Source organism: Syngnathus typhle, linkage group LG17, assembly GCF_033458585.1.
Source record: "Syngnathus typhle isolate RoL2023-S1 ecotype Sweden linkage group LG17, RoL_Styp_1.0, whole genome shotgun sequence".
In the NCBI taxonomy this organism is placed as follows: Eukaryota; Metazoa; Chordata; class Actinopteri; order Syngnathiformes; family Syngnathidae; genus Syngnathus; species Syngnathus typhle.
The window spans coordinates 3,974,538-3,995,329 of record NC_083754.1 but is presented as its reverse complement, the minus strand read 5'-3'; the positions used below and the strand labels follow the sequence as shown (position 1 = coordinate 3,995,329).

Here is a 20,792-nt window from a genome sequence, read left to right as displayed (position 1 = left end):
CATCTGAATAAATGTGTGATTTATCATGAAAATGTTTTACTACATATTCCTTGGACTTTGGGGGCACATCTGATGCCTACATGCAAAGCCCTCTCCATAATGCTCCCTGATAGCCCAAAATGGACAGAACTAATCCCATCCTTTGTACTGAAGTATAAAGTATGTTTAGTGCAGTATTTTCAGAGGTTTTAATTGACTCCTAGAGATAACATGGCTTAACATTTTAATTCACCACAGCAGGTTACAGGATGATTTACAATCTACGTACATTCCTTTACTATTGCTGACACTTGTCCTGTGTTTGTACTTTTTTTCCCTTTCACTCAGCATCAAACAAGTAGATTATGTTATAAACCAGTATACAGATGTGTGTGCTTTTTTTTTTTTAAGCAGAGGGGACAGTCATCTTAGAATAAGAAAATAATTATTAAAATAGGAAAACAGAATTTGACCATTTCAGACTTCAGGTCATATAAGAGACATTCTTTGGAATTAGTTAAAAAGACCACAATTAATTTATTTATTTATTTATTTATTTATTTATTTATTTATTTATTTATTTATTTATTTATTTATTTATTTATTTATTTATTTATTTATTTATTTATTTATTTATTTATTTATTTATTTATTTATTTATTTATTTATTTATTTATTTATTTATTTATTTATTTATCCCAAGGAGGCACATTACTAGTTTCCGATGGGTCTCTGCCGGAAACTCTTTAACGCAAAGCTAACTCAAACAACAATAAAGGGTCATAGTGCAAATCTAACCAGCTCAAACTGGCATGAAAACACGAGAATGTTATCTTGAAACTGGAATTCAGCCCAAATTCCCTTTGCCTCAGTTCCCCGTCGCAGAATAGAGAGCATGTGCAGGACAGGCCAGAATGCTCAATCCTTCCACCCCCCCGACCGACTTTGTTGTTTCTTCACTCCAGGTTGAAAACTTGGCATGAGCTTCGATGTGCAGACCTGTCCGAATCAGTAATGGGAGAAAATGAGAAGACATGTAAGGAATTATTTCACTTATTCACACAAGGCATGCTGGAGCCTATCCCAGCAGTCTTTGGGCATGAGCTAGGGCATACCTTGAATTGATTGCCAGCAAATCGCAAATTATTGAAATTTTTGTGCCCCCCACCCACGTTACGTAAAAAAAAATTGCCGCCCTGGGCATCCACCTGTGTCACCCGTGCCAAAAAACACTACTGGATATTAGCCACTCATTAGCATGGAGAACAGGAAGGCCGGGCTCCGAAATATTATCTGCCAATTTGAAGAATGTTGCAAGCAAAGTGACCCTTCATCATGCAGAAAAATAAAAGTCCCAAATACACTGCCAAAACAACAAAGTAGTTAATCAAGAAATGGAATTCATCGACTCTTGTGTGGTGTGTAATGAAGTGATTGAGTAAGTACTTATATTGAGTAATAAGGACGAAACAAGATATGTTTTAGGATCAGTAACATGAGCAAAAACCAAACACAGCCTCCTCACGAGACTCATGAGTTATCGCAGGTCAGCCAAATGTAGATACATGCCAAGTAGATCCCACAGATGTTGTTGGGTCAAGGTCAGGGTGGTTCCACTCTTTGAAAAACAACAACTGTGTGTAGACAAGTCATTCGGGTGGATGGAATTTGACCCCAGATTGATGTTTTGAATTCTTTCATGGATGGCATGCTAGTTTTTCATGGGATAACTATGGCGTGAGACAGATGTCCACCACACTGCAACCATAATTAGCCACATAATAAATCGTAACAGCGCAAAATTTTTCTAATTTACCGTATTGGCCCGAATATAAGACGACCCTGATTATTAGACGACCCCCTCATTTCAAGTTTGGAAAAAACCTTTGTCTAGACCCCGAATGTAAGACGACCCCCCCGCCCCCCTTTTTCAGTTTAACTTCAATAAAAAAAAACTTGTCTTATATTCGGGCCAATACGGCATTTTGAAATTGGGATTGTAACTTTTTTTTCGCTATACCTCACTGTTATTAAAAGGAAAGGCAATTTCGAGTTTCGGCATTTTAACCAAAAACATTGAGTCATGATTTTGCGGGCCACATGGAATGATGTGGTGGGCCAAATCTGGCCCCCGGGCCTTGTGTTTGACACTTAGTTGCTCCACCAAATGACTTGATTTCATAAAACTTGCTCCATTTTGATCGAAATCAAAACCTTGCGCAATCGTACCTTCATCACATTGCTTATCACATTCCCTACAGCTTGTTATAAGCTCCCAAAGTGATGATGATAGATTGTTGTTCAGCCTCTGAATCATTTAGTGTAAGTCGAGCTGCAGCCGGTGCATAACAGAAAAATGTGGGACAGGCATCTTTGCGATCTTTATGCATCTGTGCCTCAGGAACATGCTCCACTGCTCCACTTTCCACCCTTGTCTGGAGCCCCTTCTGACACCCCCCCCCCCTTCTACAAATTATCCTAGGATCTTCTTATTTGACCCATTCTCAAGTTTTTTAGTAACACTCACCATCATTTCTGATTTTCTGAAACTTGGTTGCTCTTCACATCTGGCACCTCTTCCTCCATCTGCCTGCGTACGATCATAAGAATATTTATTCACATTCTGCAAACTTCAAGAAAATGACCAGACTACTTACGGGTTGATTTTACTGGAGAATAAATGCCGCAGGATGAGCCCGATGGTAGTAAGGACGGCCATCGTGGTGCACATGATCCTTTCCAAAGGATCTCCCGATGCTTAGAGCAGCGAGACCTCCGCTCCCATTGAAACCGAAAAGGCAAACACTTGTGGTGTAACAATCAGACTATTCCTGTCTTCCTCTTGGCTGTGACTCTCGAACGTGAAGATTAGCTGAGAGGATTAGCTGGGATCAAGAAGGGGTTAGATCTAGCTGGCAGGACTAGGAGGCAAACAGAGCCTGCTGTGGGGTTCTGTTCTAAAAACAACCATGGTGAGATTCATTGTCAGATTGTCAGCACAGCAAGCTAAATCCACCTGGAGAATGCAGAATAGAAAATGCATGGATGATATCTGGAGTATTTAAATCAAGAGTGTTGCAGAAATCATTGGGCTAAATAATGTACTAGCTCTTCTTTCATGTTAAATGCAATGGTGTCACCATATATTATTCAATACGCTCATTAGCTAAGCGTAACGAAATCGAAACAACAGGAGAGAATGAATTATCCAAAATGGACTTCTATAAGTATATTGGTATCTCATATCGAGTCACTTTTTCTAAAATATTTTTATTTCAAAACATTGGTAAATGTGGATACAAAGGTACGTCATGATGAGAAAATCTATTATGATTATTGTTAAAAATGTAAAAATGTTATTCCGAGTATCCCGCATGGTTTCCACTAGCAAAGACAGAAGCATTGTGTGATATTTACATGGCAGTTTTTAGGATATATGTACCGTATTTTCCGCACTAAAAGGCGCACCGGATTATAAGGCGCACCTTCAATGAGTGGCCCATTTCAAAACTTTGTCCATATATAAGATATATACATTTGGCCCGCGGGTCGAACTTTGGACACGCCTGTTGTAGTGGCTCAATATTGGTCCATATATAAGGCGCACCTGATTATATGGCGCACTCCTAGCTTTTGAGAAAATTGGAGGTTTTTAGGTGCGCCTTATAGTGGGGAAAATACGGTACTTTACACATACATTACAAGGCACATTCTATGTGTCTTCTCCTTTGATACACTTCGATGCTATCCCATAGCTGCCGATAGATAACATGAGACGGTATTTCTGCGATATAGATTCTATGCGAAGAAGATATTTCAAAGTGAAGTCGTTCATTCTTGAAGACACACAGTCAGAGGTCTATAGGTACGCGCCGTTCAATAAACCTTCACCCGGTTGAGGTGGAGAGCTTGGTCCAACCCAGTTCTTCATAGGTGCTGGTGATACCCGTGTAGACTGTAGCCAAGAGTTTAGTCCATGCTCCTGCTACATCTGCTGTCATCAGCTCTGGGAACACTTCTCCCAATACTTCCAGGATTACACCATTGAGGATCTGACATGAACAGAAATGAGAAAGTCAGACAAAATAAAATGTAGGGAAATTGTGGATGATTAGTTTGTGGTGCAACCTTAAAGTACGCCGGGTCCACTTTGTGCCGAAGTGCGTGTGCTTTGCCGAGTAGCTTCAGGGCTGAGGTGATCTTCTCCGGGTTAGCCAGGTTCTCCACCAGCGTATTGATGCCGCTCATGACTCTGCGGGCGTGATTCCTCAGCTGGGGATTCTTTTCCAGTTCCTCTGGGTCTTCTATGTTCTTAAACTTGATGAAGTATTGCTTGGATGAGGGGAAGTTCACAAACAGCCTGTCGGAGGGAGATGAAAATCAGTATGAGGGTGCGGAGCTCATCTATTTATTTATTATTATTTTTATTTATTCGTATTATTATGAGCAAATATATACAGCCAATGGAAAATATGCATCACCTATTTTTTTTGTTTAATTTATGGACAAAATCTATTGTGAAAATGTTAATATACAATGGGCAGATTTTGGGCAGGAAAAAAAAACAATTAAAAAAAACCTGTATCCTATGTGACTCTGAGTATTTTTATTTTGGCTATGGAATGCAATAACAGAATAATTTAACTTTAAAAAATCTCACTCAATTAAATGAATAACATCTGGTGAAAACAAAGTTGGTGGTGAACTTGTAATATTTTTTTTTTAGTTTTGGTGAGATGTCTGGACATCTGCACCTCGTTATAAAATTTCAGGGTTCGAGTTTCACTTCCAGCCTTTCCTTTTGGGAGTTTGCTTGGGTACTTCCTTCCACATTCCCAAAACATGTGTGTTAGGATTATTGAGACTCTAAAATTTAGAGTCTAAATTGTCCACATGTGACCATCTGAATCTAAATGAGAGAAGGTCCAGACACGTCTGCAGCCTGTCTCACGTTTGTCAACTAGTAGAGACTTTGGTTGATCTTGTTGATAAGCAGTAGAAAAAATCATCCATGGGTGGATGATTTCATTATTGTAAAATAAAGTTGCCTGTTACTAATATATTACTTTCAGTTGGCATCAATTTTATTCTGTATTCTTCAGACTTTCCCCAAATTTAGGAAAAAAAAACCGGAACCCTTCCCACCTTTTAGAGCGAGGGCAAAAACATCTGCTAATCTCATCCTGATGTTTCATTGTTTTTTATCATCTCCTAATTAGCTTTTAAACAAAGAACTTCCTCTTTCAGACTTTTCTTTATGAATTGAAATTCCTGACAAAGATTCAGGTTGTATGTTGAGCTCTATGTAAATGGAAGACCTCTATAAGTATTTTAATTTGACTCTTACAAGCTAATGAGGGAGCATGATGTTTAATCTTTGGTGCATGGAATTGCACCACCTGTGGTTGCATATAAATAGCCTCATTAGTATTTTACACGGCCATCACAGTCGTTATCCGTCGTTATCTATACTACAAGATGAACCCAGAAGGTGAACCTGAAGAAAGTTTTTAATTTCACAGGCTGTGTCAAAATCTGCTTTTTTAGATATTATCTGTAACCTGTAAGAAGGCGGAATGGGCAGTTTCAACGCTTTAAAGTTTACTCTGAGGTTTGATGGAGAGGAGTCTCAGCAACAAGCAGGAAATTTACCGTGGATTCATTTATTAAATCCCTCAAGGTCGCCAGATGGAACGAAAAAAAGTATTTTAAATTAAAGATGGACAGTATCTGGGTTTGACACTCTGCATTAGCCACACAATTAAATCATAATATATACGTATATATATTTTAAATGTATTTATTCATTTATTTATGTTCATCCAATTTAATATAGTAACCAAAATATACAACTGATAAATGGACTGTCTAAGAGGTATTCATTTTATACAGGTAATATTTTTGATACAATTCTTCATTGGATCGCCCATCGGTAGTATGTGTGTGTTGAAACTGATATTTCTACTAAAAGTTCCAGTGAGTTTTTAAAAAGAAAATATTATGCTTCAACTGCGATACCCACCCCGTCATCTGTAAGTAATACATAGACGAATAAAGGTGAGTGGGAGGAGGTAAATTCTTTGCATTCCATCTGAGGGCCCCTTAAACTTCCAATTCATATGTATGTAGATAACCCATTGCTGCATTTCCTCCCTTTTTTTTTTGTCAATTGAAAAGACAACAACAGCTGCTGCCAAAACTTCCAGAATAAACCCAAGCAGATTGCAAGGTCCACCATACTTGGATGAAGGTTTACATGATGCCTTCACAAAATTCAATGATGCAGTTTGTCATGAAAACACACTCACCCCTACCACTCCAAAAAAAAATAGAGATGTTTAAAAAGCCAGATTGCTTGTGATATGGTCGAGCCACTGTGGGATGCCTGGCATTCAAAACATAACCTGCTTTAAGGGAGGGAGCCCTTTGAGAGCCAAGGGAGTCTGACTGATGGATTATTGTTTATCCTTTTGCCTCTACTTTTTGATGAATGTACAAGAACGTATTTCATTAAAAAAAAAAAAGCATCAATATGTCCTAATAATTACAGTCATATGAATTTAAATTATGGAACTAATTGATGGTGCACATCTGAGAAGAAATTAGAAAACATTATGTGAAGAAAAAAAAACAAATGCCGTCAACAAGAGAGTAAAAGTAAATACCGAAAGAGTACAGTCATATAAATTTAATCATTATGGAACTAATTGATGGTGCACATCTGAAAATAAATTAGAAAATAATATGAGAAGAAAAAAAATCTCTACATGCAATCAACAAGAGAGAAAAAGTAAATACCGAATGAGTATGGCCACTCCAACATCATCACAGTTTTGGTAAACCTTTGCCCAGGAGTCCTGGATGTTCACCTTATCCTTGTCAGTCAGTGAGCTTGGTCTCTCCAGGTGGTCCAGATCTCCCTCTCCCTGCATCCTCTCCATCTAGAAACATATTTAATCAAAAGGTAGGACAAAGATCTAGCTGCCCCCCTACCTACCAAATAAATAAAAGTCAAATCCTACCTTTTTTTTTTTTGTCTTTGCTCTTGATGGAAAAAGAGGCTGCTTTCCTTTACGTCTTTGCCCCAATGAGAATTGTTGCGCTCCCAGCACTGAATCTCGGTGTGAGTGAAGAACAGGCTGGGGAGAAAAAACCCACAAGAAACACAGGCAGCGAACAAGGAGGAGCTTCTGTACTCTCCCTTTCACACACTCCCTCTCCTCCTGCTCCCCTTTCCACCTCACTTTTTTTTTTTTTCAGATATAAGTGCTGTTTGATGAAAATATGATGAGATAGAAGTTGGGAAAAATAATCCGCCGTCAGAGATACAATGTCAGATTAAGATGTGTTCTTCCATTATTCCCATTCTTAGGAGATTAACCTCTCAACATTTTTCAATTCCACACAAAACCAGACAGCATAAATGGCACACCGAGGGGTGCAAATTAAACAGAATGACGTCAGTAATAAATGGGACAGAATCTCATTTATTTGGATTTTTTTACAGACTGCATGCGTCACTGCATGGTTTCAAGTCTGTTCCAACATATATATATACACACTCTTTGAAATGTATACTATTCACCCTTGCTGTGAGATTGTAACAAAGGTTATCCAAAGAAGTGGTACCTTGGTTTTGTTGCCACAGCTGAGAATGTGCTCAGATTTCATTTCATTGCTGGGTTGGAACATCAATCAGTCGAGAATTATTTTAGGGCCACCTGTTGAGGGTAATAAATGTTAAAAGATCAACATACACAGGGGTGCTGCAATGGGTATGCAGAAGGTGTTAAAAACGTACAGACCCAGGTTAAACATTGACAAGTGTGTCATTAATGATCAAGCTGTTTAAAAAAAAGAAAAGAAAAGGGAGTAACACAACGTTGCGCGGACGTGCCACTGCCAACGTTGTCTGACCAGTTTGCAGATGTTTGTTTATTTTCTCAGTTTATTTTGGTGCACCCAGATGCTTGATTGTCATCATGGTCAGATGGTCAATTAGATGGAGCTAGAGATGAGTTGAATTGATCTCCTTGCATGCCAGCGGTTCTGTGTGAGCGGTGAAAAAAATATATACAGCAGAATGTATAATAATATTAATATAATGGTAATATTTTTGCTTGAATGATTATTATCGGTAGAATTAAAGTGACAATGGGTGTTCAGTTTGAAATAATGATGGAAAACGCTTCAAAATATATTTATATCCCTTCACAACCAGGTAAACTTTAGATTCTAAAGGATTTTGGCAAATTCTATCATATGCAGCCGCAGGGTTTGGCACAATTATGGCATTTAAGCTATTTTATTAAATATAAGTAATGAATATAAATATTAAATATAAGTATACTTATTTTATTTTATTTCATTATTAATTAACATCGTATTTAAACATAATCCGAAAGAATACACGAGTTATTTAAGGGTTTATCTGAGCCACGCTGTGACGCATAAATAGGAGGTGCGACGCGAACTCGCAAAGTTTGTCTCAGCGAAGCTTCCGTAGTAACAAATATCAGCTGATACTTGCACAAGCGTCACGCTACCTGAACCGGTCAGGTATCCATCAGTCGTGAGAACCTCGCAATACCTTCTAGAAACTTTCAAGTGACCTAGCATACTTCTATGCAACTCTTTTCTTTTGTTTCCAACAAATCCAAAGTTATAGTTTCGATCGGCGCAGTTTAAGATCACAGGCGAGCGCACAAGTAGCTAACGCGGAAGCTAACATCAACGTCACTAGAAACGAAACCGCAAATTTCACTCCAAATCCAGTGTGGGTCTTTTTAGTAGTGGACGGGATCAACAGCATCATGAACGTCGCCAAAAGTGGTTATCGAGTTTTTTCGGCAAATTCCTCCGTAGCATGCACAGAACTGGCGAAGAAGATAACAGAGTAAGAATGTTGCTATTCATCATACTCCATCATGTTTGCTAAATCGACTGAACTATTCAAGTTAAACATTCGTCTCCGTATGTTAATCTGTTAAACCAGTTATAATTTGAGTTGGTTAGAACAGTACATACATTGCACTCTGTCTATTTACATAGTCGATCAATCCATGAATCAATTTATTCAGAATTCAGAAAGACCACTTGTTTGGGTGTGTCTGCGTGACCCAAATGCTTTTGCTTTTCAGACGACTGGGAGTTGAGCTGGGAAAGTCGGTTGTCTTTCAAGAGTCTAACAGTGGTAAGAGAAAACTAATTTAAAAAAAGAAGCCGTAGTCATATTTGTATACATATCAGCTGAAATGTTGATATGACACACACACACACACACAAAAATACTGACTGCTTTGTTGTTTCTTACATATTTTATTTGTTTGCAGAAACAAGAGTGGATGTAAAAGAATCTGTTCGTGGACAAACAATCTTCATAATCCAGACCATACCACGGTGAGTGTCGCAATGTCTGTGGTTGAAGCTCTGGCGATTACATTGTCTCTTAACTCCAAGCAGAGATGTCAACACGGCAATCATGGAGCTGCTGGTTATGGCCTACGCCCTCAAGACCTCTTGTGCAAAAAACATCATCGGGGTTATTCCATACTTCCCCTACAGCAAACAGTGCAAGATGAGGAAGAGGGGCTCCATAGTATGTAAGCTGTTAGCGTCCATGTTGGCAAAAGCAGGTAAAGAGCCTCTCTGTCACCTCATTTGTTTATATACATATTGTGAGAATTCATTTCATCTTTTCCGATGAAGGTCTTACACACATTATCACAATGGACTTGCATCAAAAAGAGATCCAAGGTTTCTTTTCCTTTCCCGTGGACAATTTGCGGGCTTCCCCATTCTTGATCCAGTATATCCAAGAGGAGGTGATCATTCCATTCAAGAGAACTTCTTAGCACGTGAATAACCATTTTAAATATTTTTTTTTTTCTTCATATAGATTCCAGATTACAGGAATGCCATCATTGTGGCCAAATCTCCAGCAGCAGCCAAGAGGTACATGCATGGAAAAGATTTAATGACATTTTGGCACAAAGTAAAAATCTGTCGTTGATTCTTCTAGAGCTCAGTCCTACGCGGAACGCCTGCGTTTGGGTCTGGCCGTGATTCATGGCGAGGCTCAGTGTTCGGAGTCGGACATGGCTGACGGAAGGCATTCGCCGCCATGCGTACGCAACACCACGGGACACACGGGATTAGAGCTGCCTTGTAAGGAAGCCGTTGTTTAAAATTGATAACGTCAATTTTCCGTTATGATTTTGTAGGTTGGAATGAAGCCAAAAGCAGCGCATTGTATCGTCTCGTGGAACTAAGACGGACATTTGTCCAAGCTTTGTGTTCATTTGCCATACTTGAACCAAACATGAAACTTTAGCCTGTTTTTCCACCCATATCATCGATCATACATGACGAAATAGGATCGCATGCTTTTGATTGCCGAAATATTATTTATCACGTTGCAACCGTGAAATAACCTCCTAAATAACCTAAATTTAATTAGTTGTTACCTTATCTTACTTTTTGCAGTTGTCAACTAATTAAGTTTAATGGCATTGGGGAACAATATAAGACCAATGTCCAAGTTTAGAAAAAAATATTTTATTGCATGTATGTATTGTCTTCTCTGGATTAATTTGGAAGTTTTTAACCATTTACGGCTCAGGCCAACAACTGAGTCTGACCCAAAAAAAAAAATCTAATATTTGTGTCATTGGCAAATGACTCCAAAAAAAAATCATAACATCCCCTTTATTTAATCAAAGTATTTCTCCTTTTTACTTATGTTTTTATCCTCACCATTGACTTTAAAAATCCTCCCCTGGAGCAGCAATTGTCAAATCCCGTCATCCAAAGAAAGTCGATTGACGAATGATCCACAAGAGGATTTTGCAAGTCTTGGCATCATGTGTTTGTGAAAATATGTGTGCATTTGTGTTTAACGTGGTGTTTATTTGTTGGCGATAGCAGGCAAACAACAAGCTCCGTTCCCTGGCATAGAGCTTCCAAGTACGAGCATAAACCTAACCTACATTCTAACTATGAAGTGGTTCCTCTTCAAACGGTTCCTCAGTTCTTCGTGCATGTGCCGGCAAAGAGTTTGTGTCGCATCTTGGGGAAAAAAAATCGTCTGGATTGAAGAAGGGTGACCGGTGTCAAAACGTTATAAGCGGTAAAAGACACAATTGCAAAAGATTTTTGCACCTCACATTCCAGACGATTTCTTCTACGAGATGGTCCAAACCTTTGTTTGTTCTGATTTTATTTTCCATAAATCAAAACCAGAACCGCGGCAAACATTTTTATTTTTCCTTTTATTCTTGACTTTAATATCTGGACTCATCTTGCCAATCAGCACATGTGGCATCTTTGTTCAAGCTTTTAGTTTTTTTGGGAAAATCTGATTAACATTTTTGCTCTTGTCGACTGCATGTGATGAGACAGATGAAGCATGCTTTTCCCTAACGTTAAAAATGATTTACCTGCAGGAAGAGGAAACCTTCCAAATGAATTTGCTTGATACAATTCAGCTCTGGAAAAAAAATTGACATTTTAGTTGAATCGGGTTTTTTTTTAGGCTTGTTTAGAATAGCGTTTGGAGATCAGACATGTCTCATGTTTCAAAGTGTCTCGGCAAGTCGTTAAGAACTTCACAGAGGTGTGTTTACTGCTAACCAGGCGATCATTGGTTTGACTTTGTGGTGTTTACATGACTGACTGATGCCGTGTGTGCCTCGCGGTATTCAGTAGTGTTGCACAAGGCATGCGCCTTCCTTTCTCTTCTTCCTGATACTTTCCCCTCTTAGAATTGGCTTGGTTTGGCTGATTGGCTCCTTCAACCCTTTTGAATTAATCGAAGCATTTACATGGCCAGCAATTCTCACAATGCGGAAGAAAAAGTCAATTTATTTACAAAGCAATGCTAACGTAAAAAATGCACACACACGCACAAAAAAAAGAAAATCTCAAGGCGCATTGTGACGATTGTGTGCATGTATGCAAGTGTTCGCTGGAAGCAGCGATGTTGGACTGACGATTGACCCCGTGAGATTGGCAACCGTGAATGAAGAAAGCCTCGGCAGTGGTTGCCATACACTGTTGTCCACCGTCAAATAACCTTTCTCTGGTGCATAGTTGTTCATGTGCACGCTGCGGGCAGTTGCGGCGCTGCCTTCTGATTGGGTATCCTGGGCAGAAAAAAAAAAAAAAAAAAAAAACCCTCTTGATTCTTTGCATGGCATGTGCTATACATTTTGGCGTTTAAAAAATCTCATAGGTGGGGTAGAATGGGGGGAATAATTCTGCAGCCTATTAAAAATGAAGATGGCGTTGTGAACTAAACATCAGAAAGGAATTTGGCACAGTGATTTTCCTAAAACTATTTTCTCAACCCATTTTACCCAATCTACTGAGAGTGACTCGTGATCAGGCTCGAACGTCGAATCTGCGATGCTGCTAACGGAAACCGATTTGCATTTTCAGTGATGATGGCTAAGGAGAAACCTCCCATTACTGTTGTTGGGGACGTGGGGGGAAGAATTGCCATCATTGTGGTAAGAGGTTGCTTCAATCTTTGGGTTGATTGTGTCCAACTAAATTCTATATATACAGAAAAGACTACCGTAATTTTCGGACTATAAGCCGCACCAGCTAAAACCTCTGGGTTCAAAATTTGCAAAAAAAAAATCGCCATTTATAGTCCGAAATGTACGGTATTTGAAATTTTGCGTGCACCAATTTGCAAGCATTGGTCCACTTTTGCAGGAGTCGCTTGTCACACACTCAAAACTCAAAATCCACTAATTCTTGACTGCCACGTTTCCTCTCCAGGATGACATCATCGACGACGTAGGAGATTTTTTGGCGGCCGCTGAGATCCTGAAAGAAAGAGGCGCCTACAAAATTTACATCATGGCCACACATGGATTACTCTCTGCCGATGCGCCACGTCTCATAGAAGAGTCGGCTATTGATGAGGTAAGGACAGCAACTACCAAAATGTTAACGTCTAATACGTAGGGTTGAATCTTTTCTCGTCAACACAATGTACAGGAAACATCCCAAAATATTTGAACAGAAAAAGAAAAGTTTGTACTCGCACTGCTTTAGTAAGTTTTGTTTTTTTGTTTGAGGTGGTGGTGACCAACACAGTCCCGCATGAAGTGCAGAAGCTTCAGTGTCCCAAAATCAAAACGGTGGACGTCAGTATGATCCTGGCTGAGGCCATCCGTCGTATCCATAACGGCGAGTCCATGGCTTACTTATTCCGCAACATTGCTGTGGACGACTAAACCAGAAAGGTGGGTCAGATGGTGACTGAAGGAAGGTTTGGACTTTTCCCACCTACTTCCAACATATTGTAATGATGTTTTAAAACAAAACAAGAAACAAAACATAGATGCATCAAATATGTCCAAGTCATTGTCCATTTGTACGCAAGTGTTTTTTCCCCTTTTGACTGCCAAAAAAAAAAATTCTTCAACCACACCAATAGTGTTTACAAAATGAGTGAAGTGATAGAATAATTTTCTTTTTAGTCTTAATTATGTCTAGTTTTTGAAAGCTTTCTTAAATCATCATATTGTATAGAACTCTAGATTGATTTATCATTGCCTTAAAAAAAATGCTTAAAAATAACTACTGATGTACTTAATGACTGAGAATTAGTAAGATGAATCTTCTTGCTGTTAGGTGTCGCCAACTCTCTTGCTGGCTTTTGCGGTCTGAGCTGCGTTGCACTAAATTTGGGGCGAGAGGTTTTCAGCCAGACAAACTCTTCATTGCGACTAGATTCAGAGCTTTTTTCGTTGTTCATTCATTAGCGACAGTGATGTCATTCACATTGCTATTTTTTTTTGTGTGTTAGCCATTTACCTTAGCTTTACTTTCCAAAGACTATTTTCACAAGTCAGTATGTTTTGTCTAGGTACACACACTTATTGAAAGTGTTTTAAATATTGATTCGTAGCCGAAGTATGAACTTAAAACACTTTTGGTCCCATTGTCTTGTAAAACCTTATTTTGATGAAATACCCAAAGGCAACAGCGATGCAATATGCCAACTCTTAAACGTGCTAGCAATCTAATATTACTGTTAGCAGGCATCTTTTCTTGAACAAAATTAAATTTAGCTACCAAATTGACTTTTAATCTTCCTACATTGGGTCTCAATTGTGATGATAGAAAATGGCAATACCGAATCTAATTAGTTCTATTTCAACTTGTACGATTTTGTTTGCATGTCACGAAAATGAAAACACAACCACCGCCTGGACTTGTATTGATATCCGAAAAAGTGATTGCTGTTGGCAATAATGCAAATATAATTACAGTCTCAGTGTACGCATAAGTTGACTTATGTATGTTTTGAACATGTACACTTTTTGAGCGTTAGAAATATTGCTTCGTCTACTCTGTATGTCATTATAGCTCTCTGCTCAGGGACATACTTTATGAGACAATGCAAAAATATTTTCCATGTTCCTGATGTTGGTTTAATGGGGGGGGGGGGGGGGTTGCTTTTTTTTGCCATTTTGTTTCCAATGTATTATTTCTCCCAAACTGTACTGTAAATGCTAACATGTGCTGATTTGCAAGCAGGCAGTTGCTGTAACTTAATGTCTTCCTGTTTTCCTTTCTCCACTCCCCAAATGAATGTTTGTCATTGTCCGTTAAATAAAAGAAACAATTTGAATATTTGAATATGTGAATATTTATAGTTTTCACCAATTAAAACAACCCATGACAGCTAATGGGAATAGTAATTCCTGAACAAATTAATCATTTATTAGATTTAACAGATTCAGCTAGAAGTCAAGCTGTTCCAAATTGTAATGCAAATGAGAGGAAAGGATGTATTAAGAAAATACTGTAGCGACATTGTAAATGTTGACCACAAGAGGGCAGTATCACACAAGCTTCTGCTTGAGTTCTTCCATGGTCTCAGATGCTGTGAGAAATTCTGATCAACAGCCAATTTGAAATAGTTTCCACTCAAAGTAACCAATGTTCTGGCATCTTATATTGTTCAGCGTTCACCATTTTTATTTCTCCAAGGTTTATTTTCAAGAGGTACTCATATTTTGTTTCTTTCTTTATTTTCGAAGGACATTACAAAACCACTGGACAAACCAAATGCATTGTTTTTAAATGTTCTGGCATAAGTACTAATTCTCAATCCACAGAAAGCTTTTCAGACATTTCATAAAAGACGAAGAAAATACAGAAGTCCATATTTAAAATCATATATTTAGAAGCACTTCCATTGAGGTCTTGTTCAGTAGCAATACAATACATCCATCCAGTCAGCTTCCCTTTTATAAACCGATTTTTATTTCAGTGAATTTTTAGATGATGTCCTCAAAGTTAGGATAGGAGGCAGCTGTTGGTCTTGTTCATTTTCGGCATCTTATCCTTCCCCTTGGGAAAGGTTTCCCTCCTGTGGCACAGTGTCGGGCTGAGCCAGCTTGGCAAATTAGCTTGCTGTAAAAGCTCCCGGAACACTTGTCGCACGTTAATGTCCTCTTTGGCAGATGCCTCCACAAAACTATTATTCCAGTCCAGCTCCACTGTGGAGACAACATCCTCGCTCGACACCTGACGCTCGTGCTGACGGTCGATCTTGTTCCCTATCACAACGATAGGCATGTACTTGTCCTCCTTGACCTCCAGGATCTCATCCCGCAGACGCTTAACTGCCTCCAGGGATGCCGGGTCATTCACTGCGTAGACCAGTGCAAAGGCATCACTATTCTGGATGGAGAGCCTTCTCATGGCTGGGAAAGAATAGCTGCCGCTGGTGTCCATGATGTTGATATTGACTTTGACGCCCCCGACTTCATACTCCTTGCTGTGGAGCTCCTCGACGGTGCGGCGATGCTTAGGTTCAAAAGTGTCCTTTAAGAAACGCTGGATGAGGGCTGTCTTCCCCACTCCTGCTGCTCCTAAAAAAACAATCCGCACATTGGTCTTGTCTTTTTCTTCAAGAGACATGCTGAAGAAGCTTTGGGATGTGTTTGGCGTGGAATGTTTGGATGGAGGCAGATGATGAGTGAACACCAGAGTGTATGGAAATCTGTGTTTTTATGTTCACGCACACGCCTGCCTCCTCTGTCTTCCAACCAATCGTGAGACAGCTTGTAATGTGGGAGCAGATATTTGAAGACAGACTGTCCTGAAGATGCAGTACCATTATATCCATTGGATAACGGAGTCCAATTAACTCATTCACTGCCGACCCAGTTGATATTTTTGACGTCTGTAACCGTCGATGGCACTGAATTTCGCAAACTTCTTATATAGGCATGTTTACATAACCTTTTGTGTAATTCTAACTTTTTTTTTTTCAGTTGTGCTACTCCGCGGGTATAATCTTGACTGACCGAAAAAGTTCAATTAGTCAAATCAAAAATCTGTGCGATGCAACTCGAGTGTAAAAATGTGCCACTTGTTGCTATGATACCAGTGAGACCACCTTTGGTGGGAGCAATCGGCACTCGAGCGCATATGGAGGCTGTCAGTAATTTATCATCAAAAGTAATGTTAGCTACTAATTATGTTTATTACCACATTGGACTTTCATTTATATAATGGTCATAATTGCTGTGAAAATGAAGCAATTTCAGTCGTGCGCATTTCAATCAATTTTAAGCTCGTATTATTAAAATTCTTTTCAGTCATGCTAGTATCCTTAAGCAATGAATAATTTCTCAACGAAAAGTTTTAGTTTTGGGTCGCTTGACCTTTATCTTGCCTCAGCCACTCTCTGGGCTGTCGATAATCACGAGGATTAAACGTCTCCATATCTATCAAGCTCAGTGTCCCCAATGCAACTGCACTGCTTCTATCATGCGCTTAAATCTGAAAGGTCATGTTGTCTCATCAATTATTTTTTTAAGTGGAAATCCTTTAGTTGTAACCAAGTTAAAATTATTTTACAGAACCTGCTTTGGTAACCTTCCCAACGCCGTGGTACATCCGTCGATGTTCACAGCTTCGTAAAGTGGGCAATTAACGTCTGCACTCTTCGGCGCACGACGTAATGAAGTCTGGAGAGACAGCAGTTCGCGGACACTTTGAAAAGTAGGACAAATAATGCTGCACTATTTTCCTCTTAGGGCTTATCCGAGTTTACAGACCTTTAGACTAGCTAAACGCAGGTCAAAGTTGTGGCACATCATTGTCATTCTAAAAATATTACATTATCCAAATACTATATGCAACATACTAAAGATTATGCATGGTGAAGCTGCAACCTGAGTGTTTGCTCTTGCTCATTTTCTACCTGTACATAATCTGTCTGTCATTTTAATGTCCTGCTCACAAATCCCACCAGAGCATGCACACCGATATGTTCTGCTCACTCACTAATCCAGCCTTTCACTCTGTCCCGTAGTGTATTCACACGTAATGAAATGGCACATGCTTGTTGCTTACAAATTTGTTTGCAGTGCTCCTCTGGAGCAGGCTCTCTAATCGGGAACATCCAGTCCTGGTAACAAGACGTGTGTTCCTGCTGGCACAGTGTTTGCATCTCCTCTAATTACATCGTTCGATCGTGTTGTCCCTACTTCAAGAACCATTTATAGCATTAAATGGGCTAAATCGGTCCGTTTTTTTTTCCTCTGTCTAAACTTGGACTATTTGACATCACTTCAGGTTCATAGGGTTCAGTGGTTTATTTTTCTTGCCTAGCAAAGATAACCTCCATTTTTCGAGGGAAATAAATCAGCTGCATTTTCATTTTCCTAAAAATGCCTTCCAGCTAAATAATTAGATTGGGATATTAATTGATTTTGCTGCGCAATTATGTGATGCGTTATTATGTCGTACCAAATCGCGCTCAGTCCAAATAGTCTTCGTTTGCTATTTATTAGTATTCATGAGTCATGCCAGGGGTTTTGAGATAGCGTAGCATGTTGAAGCTCCACAAAACTGTAACCTTAACGCAAATTCAGTCTGCATGCGATTAGCATAAATAATCCGGTGGGCAAAAGATAGCAGGAAAGAAAAGAGAGTTTGACTTTTGATCTTGTTACATATTTGAATGACCTTTCGCTCACTTATTTGGGCTTATCGGACTCACACAAATGAGCCAGAGAAATGTTATGAAGATGTGTGTGGTGAATATTTAGATAATTCTAATTGGATGTTTAGGGCATTTTATTTTGCTTCACGGTATTCAGATGCCGGCAGGGCCGAAACGATTTTTCAAATAATGCTCGCCAAGAGCGGTTTAACCTTAAGCGCTGTCAGAAGAGTAATATGAATTTCATTTCTTCCTTTTTTTTTTTTTTTTTTTTTTATGTAACCCTTTTGAAGTGAGGACCCTTGGTTTTCATGTCGCACTAACAGAATACTGAGAAATGGAACGGAAAAATAACAAGATGCATTCACCAGGTTAATCCACCCTTTTTTTTTTTAAATTGCATTTGGATATTATATAGAATATATAATATTTTGGAAGGAATAACCTGATCTTCCATTCAAAGGCCCTCCAGGCGTTCACATTGATGTCTCCACTTGCAACTTAGAATCTGCAACAGTCTGAGTAATAATAGTAAATATGAATTCCGAGAGCAAACTTTTAAAATGACTGTTCATTTGCATATTCAGTATTCTCCTCTATGGATTTGAGGATGTGTGGAAGGTGAATTTCTTTTAAGTGAATTATAAAATAACTTCTAGCGTTCACTAACCAAGGAGATACTTGAGTTGGTGTTCCAGAAGATTTTCCCCTCCAGACATTAATTGGACTCTTTACTTGATGAGCATTCAAATTTGTCCATTACAAGTACTGGAGTGCTTTTCTCGTTATTATTCCATCCAGAAAATGTGCAACAAAGACAAAAACATGAGGAATGGAATCTCGTATATTTTATTGAACGGGCTTTCAATTTACCATGACAACGGTGTCTTAGAGACAAGCGCTCATCATGGCTAATACAAAGACTTATCGAGTCAACTGCAATTTCTGTGTCCAGTTTGGACAATTGATTTGTTTCAGGTGAAGAAATCCATGTATTGGATTTTCAGGACATCCTTAACTCATTCACTGCCAACCCAGTTAATATCTTTCACGTCTATAACCGTCAATGGCACTGAATGAGTTGATATTGACCCTCCATGTTCAGCATATAATCACTGTGAGCTCCAACTGCCTGAAGAAAAATGTAGATACGAGACTTCTGTTTAAAAACAAGCCTGTAATATATATATATATATTTTTTTTTGAAAAATACATTTCTGGTGCATAAATTCAAACTTTCACGATTAATGTCACTAATATGCATAACAGCATACAAATCCACGGATGTTCACCTTTGCTCTCAAATGAATTTTTTAAATCTGTAACCACCTTTTGAATTGAAGCATAACGTCTCAAATCGGATATCCATAATTTGCAGTAATAAGTATGATTTCCGCTCTGTACTTCTATTCCGCTCATAAAATCGTAGCACCCATATTTGTCAACAAGTTTCTCTAAACTCGAGTTTAATTTCTGATCTCCCTCGAACCAATGGACGTCACCTTCGCTGCAAACTCCGTTGAACTTGCACTTTGCCATTGAGTTATTAACAAAGTAATTTTGACTTCCAAGGCAACCTGGAAGAAACACAGAACCATCAGAAGAATAAAAACAAAGGCAGCAAAGTAAAAAAAAACAAAAAACGAGCAAGCTCACCTTGTACGGTTATAAAAGTAGCACTGGATTTGGTTCCTGGTTTCGAACGTAATTTACAGAGATACTTTCCTTTGTGGATTGGCATGATGTCCAAGATTGTCACAGAGAGTTTATGGGAGGATCCATCCTTTTCGTACCGACACATGGAGGTGTTGACCGTAGTATTACAAATTGATATATTGTTTGGGTCATTCCAGGAGAATAATTTCACATCCTTCACATTCAACAGCTTGGCCGAGTTGGCCTCGCATGTCAGGGTTACGTTGTCCCTGCAGCCAACTGTCATGTTGGGGGTCGTCTCCATCACCACATCTGAGAATATGATAGAGGTCATCCAAATAATAGAGTTCAGATGAAAATCAGTGAAGTAATGCATTGCCGAATGTGATTATTTTATGGCCCCTTTATGTCAGATTAAAGAAACGTATAGCACTACTGCCCCCTGCAGTTTAATGCGTTTATAGCACAGTATTCAAAGTCAAATTAGAATCTGATCCAGTTTTTAATTTAATTAGATCTTAATTAATCAATTGTGCTAGTAGCGGAGGTTTAAGAGGAAAAAAAAATTCAGCCAGGCTGAACGAAGCTGTTTATCATTTCACAAAATACATTAAGCTCAAATTTAATTCAGATAAAGCACTCACCAGTAGTGGCAAATGCCATAGCAAGCCACATGGTGGAAAAGTTGAACACACACGTCAACACACCAGAGGAAGAAATGCTTCTTTTTATCTGCAATTGTATGAAAAAAAATAAGTAGGATAAAAAGCCGCAAGCTTCACACAGTTAGGATCTTTACTCACCATGTTTTCTGCACACACCGTGACTTTTGTTGTCCAGGTTTATCTACTCAGCGGAGCCCGTGCGTGACTTCTCGTCAGTGTTGAATCCAAACTTCTGGTATGGTATGATGTGTTTGTTTCAACATGTCCTGAAATGACAGATAAGAGTGAAAGTCTCCTTCCCTGTTCAAACTTGTCCAAATTTATGTAATGCAGATACTCATGGACAATCTTTTTGCTGTGAAAAAAATCCCATCAGTCAGTAGCATAGCTTTATGGTACCAGTATTATTTTTGCAGTAAGATGTCAGTGGACAGGTAAAGTTTGCATTTAATGACGCTGGAAAAAGAAAAAGGTCAAGGAAAATTCGGGAGTATCCCAGGTGTTGGGAA

At 38.9% G+C, this 20,792-nt stretch overlaps 4 protein-coding genes and 1 long non-coding RNA gene across 9 annotated transcripts; 1 reads left to right on the top strand and 4 right to left on the bottom strand.

Annotated features, from left to right (window-relative positions):
• Nucleotides 1–682: 682 nt before the first annotated feature.
• LOC133170959 (uncharacterized) lies at nt 683–2,774 on the bottom strand. Its single transcript, XR_009718645.1, has 3 exons — nt 2,637–2,774; nt 2,507–2,569; nt 683–978 (listed from the first exon to the last, which is right to left on the bottom strand). It is a non-coding gene; the product is annotated as an uncharacterized LOC133170959 (long non-coding RNA).
• A 455-nt stretch (nt 2,775–3,229) lies between these two features.
• Nucleotides 3,230–7,686, bottom strand: LOC133170957 (cytoglobin-1-like). The gene is made up of 5 exons (XM_061304194.1): nt 7,609–7,686; nt 7,002–7,118; nt 6,778–6,920; nt 4,108–4,339; nt 3,230–4,031 (listed from the first exon to the last, which is right to left on the bottom strand). The coding sequence occupies exons 1-5, from the start codon at nt 7,669–7,671 to the stop codon at nt 3,867–3,869; spliced, it is 720 nt and encodes a 239-aa protein (XP_061160178.1). The 5' UTR covers nt 7,672–7,686; the 3' UTR covers nt 3,230–3,866.
• A 789-nt stretch (nt 7,687–8,475) lies between these two features.
• Nucleotides 8,476–19,157, top strand: LOC133170342 (phosphoribosyl pyrophosphate synthase-associated protein 1). 5 transcript variants are annotated; one of them, XM_061303183.1, is made up of 12 exons: nt 8,476–8,875; nt 9,120–9,172; nt 9,312–9,378; nt 9,442–9,614; nt 9,688–9,803; nt 9,878–9,933; nt 10,001–10,146; nt 10,903–10,944; nt 12,418–12,488; nt 12,766–12,912; nt 13,068–13,235; nt 16,875–19,157. In XM_061303183.1, exons 1-11 carry the CDS (start codon nt 8,793–8,795, stop codon nt 13,224–13,226), a joined length of 1,113 nt encoding a protein of 370 aa, XP_061159167.1. In that variant the 5' UTR covers nt 8,476–8,792; the 3' UTR covers nt 13,227–13,235; nt 16,875–19,157. The 5 variants fall into 5 exon arrangements, with proteins under 5 accessions (XP_061159167.1, XP_061159166.1, XP_061159168.1 ...); XM_061303182.1 differs by lacking the exon at nt 16,875–19,157 and adding an exon at nt 13,627–14,637; XM_061303184.1 differs by lacking the exon at nt 16,875–19,157 and having other exon boundaries at nt 10,906–10,944; nt 13,068–14,637.
• rasd4 (rasd family member 4) lies at nt 14,992–16,879 on the bottom strand. Its single transcript, XM_061303187.1, has one exon. The coding sequence runs from the start codon at nt 15,925–15,927 to the stop codon at nt 15,301–15,303; it is 627 nt and encodes a 208-aa protein (XP_061159171.1). The 5' UTR covers nt 15,928–16,879; the 3' UTR covers nt 14,992–15,300.
• On the bottom strand, nt 18,796–20,575 carry LOC133170343 (uncharacterized). The gene is made up of 4 exons (XM_061303186.1): nt 20,422–20,575; nt 20,263–20,350; nt 19,619–19,930; nt 18,796–19,539 (listed from the first exon to the last, which is right to left on the bottom strand). The coding sequence occupies exons 1-4, from the start codon at nt 20,422–20,424 to the stop codon at nt 19,193–19,195; spliced, it is 750 nt and encodes a 249-aa protein (XP_061159170.1). The 5' UTR covers nt 20,425–20,575; the 3' UTR covers nt 18,796–19,192.
• Nucleotides 20,576–20,792: the final 217 nt, after the last annotated feature.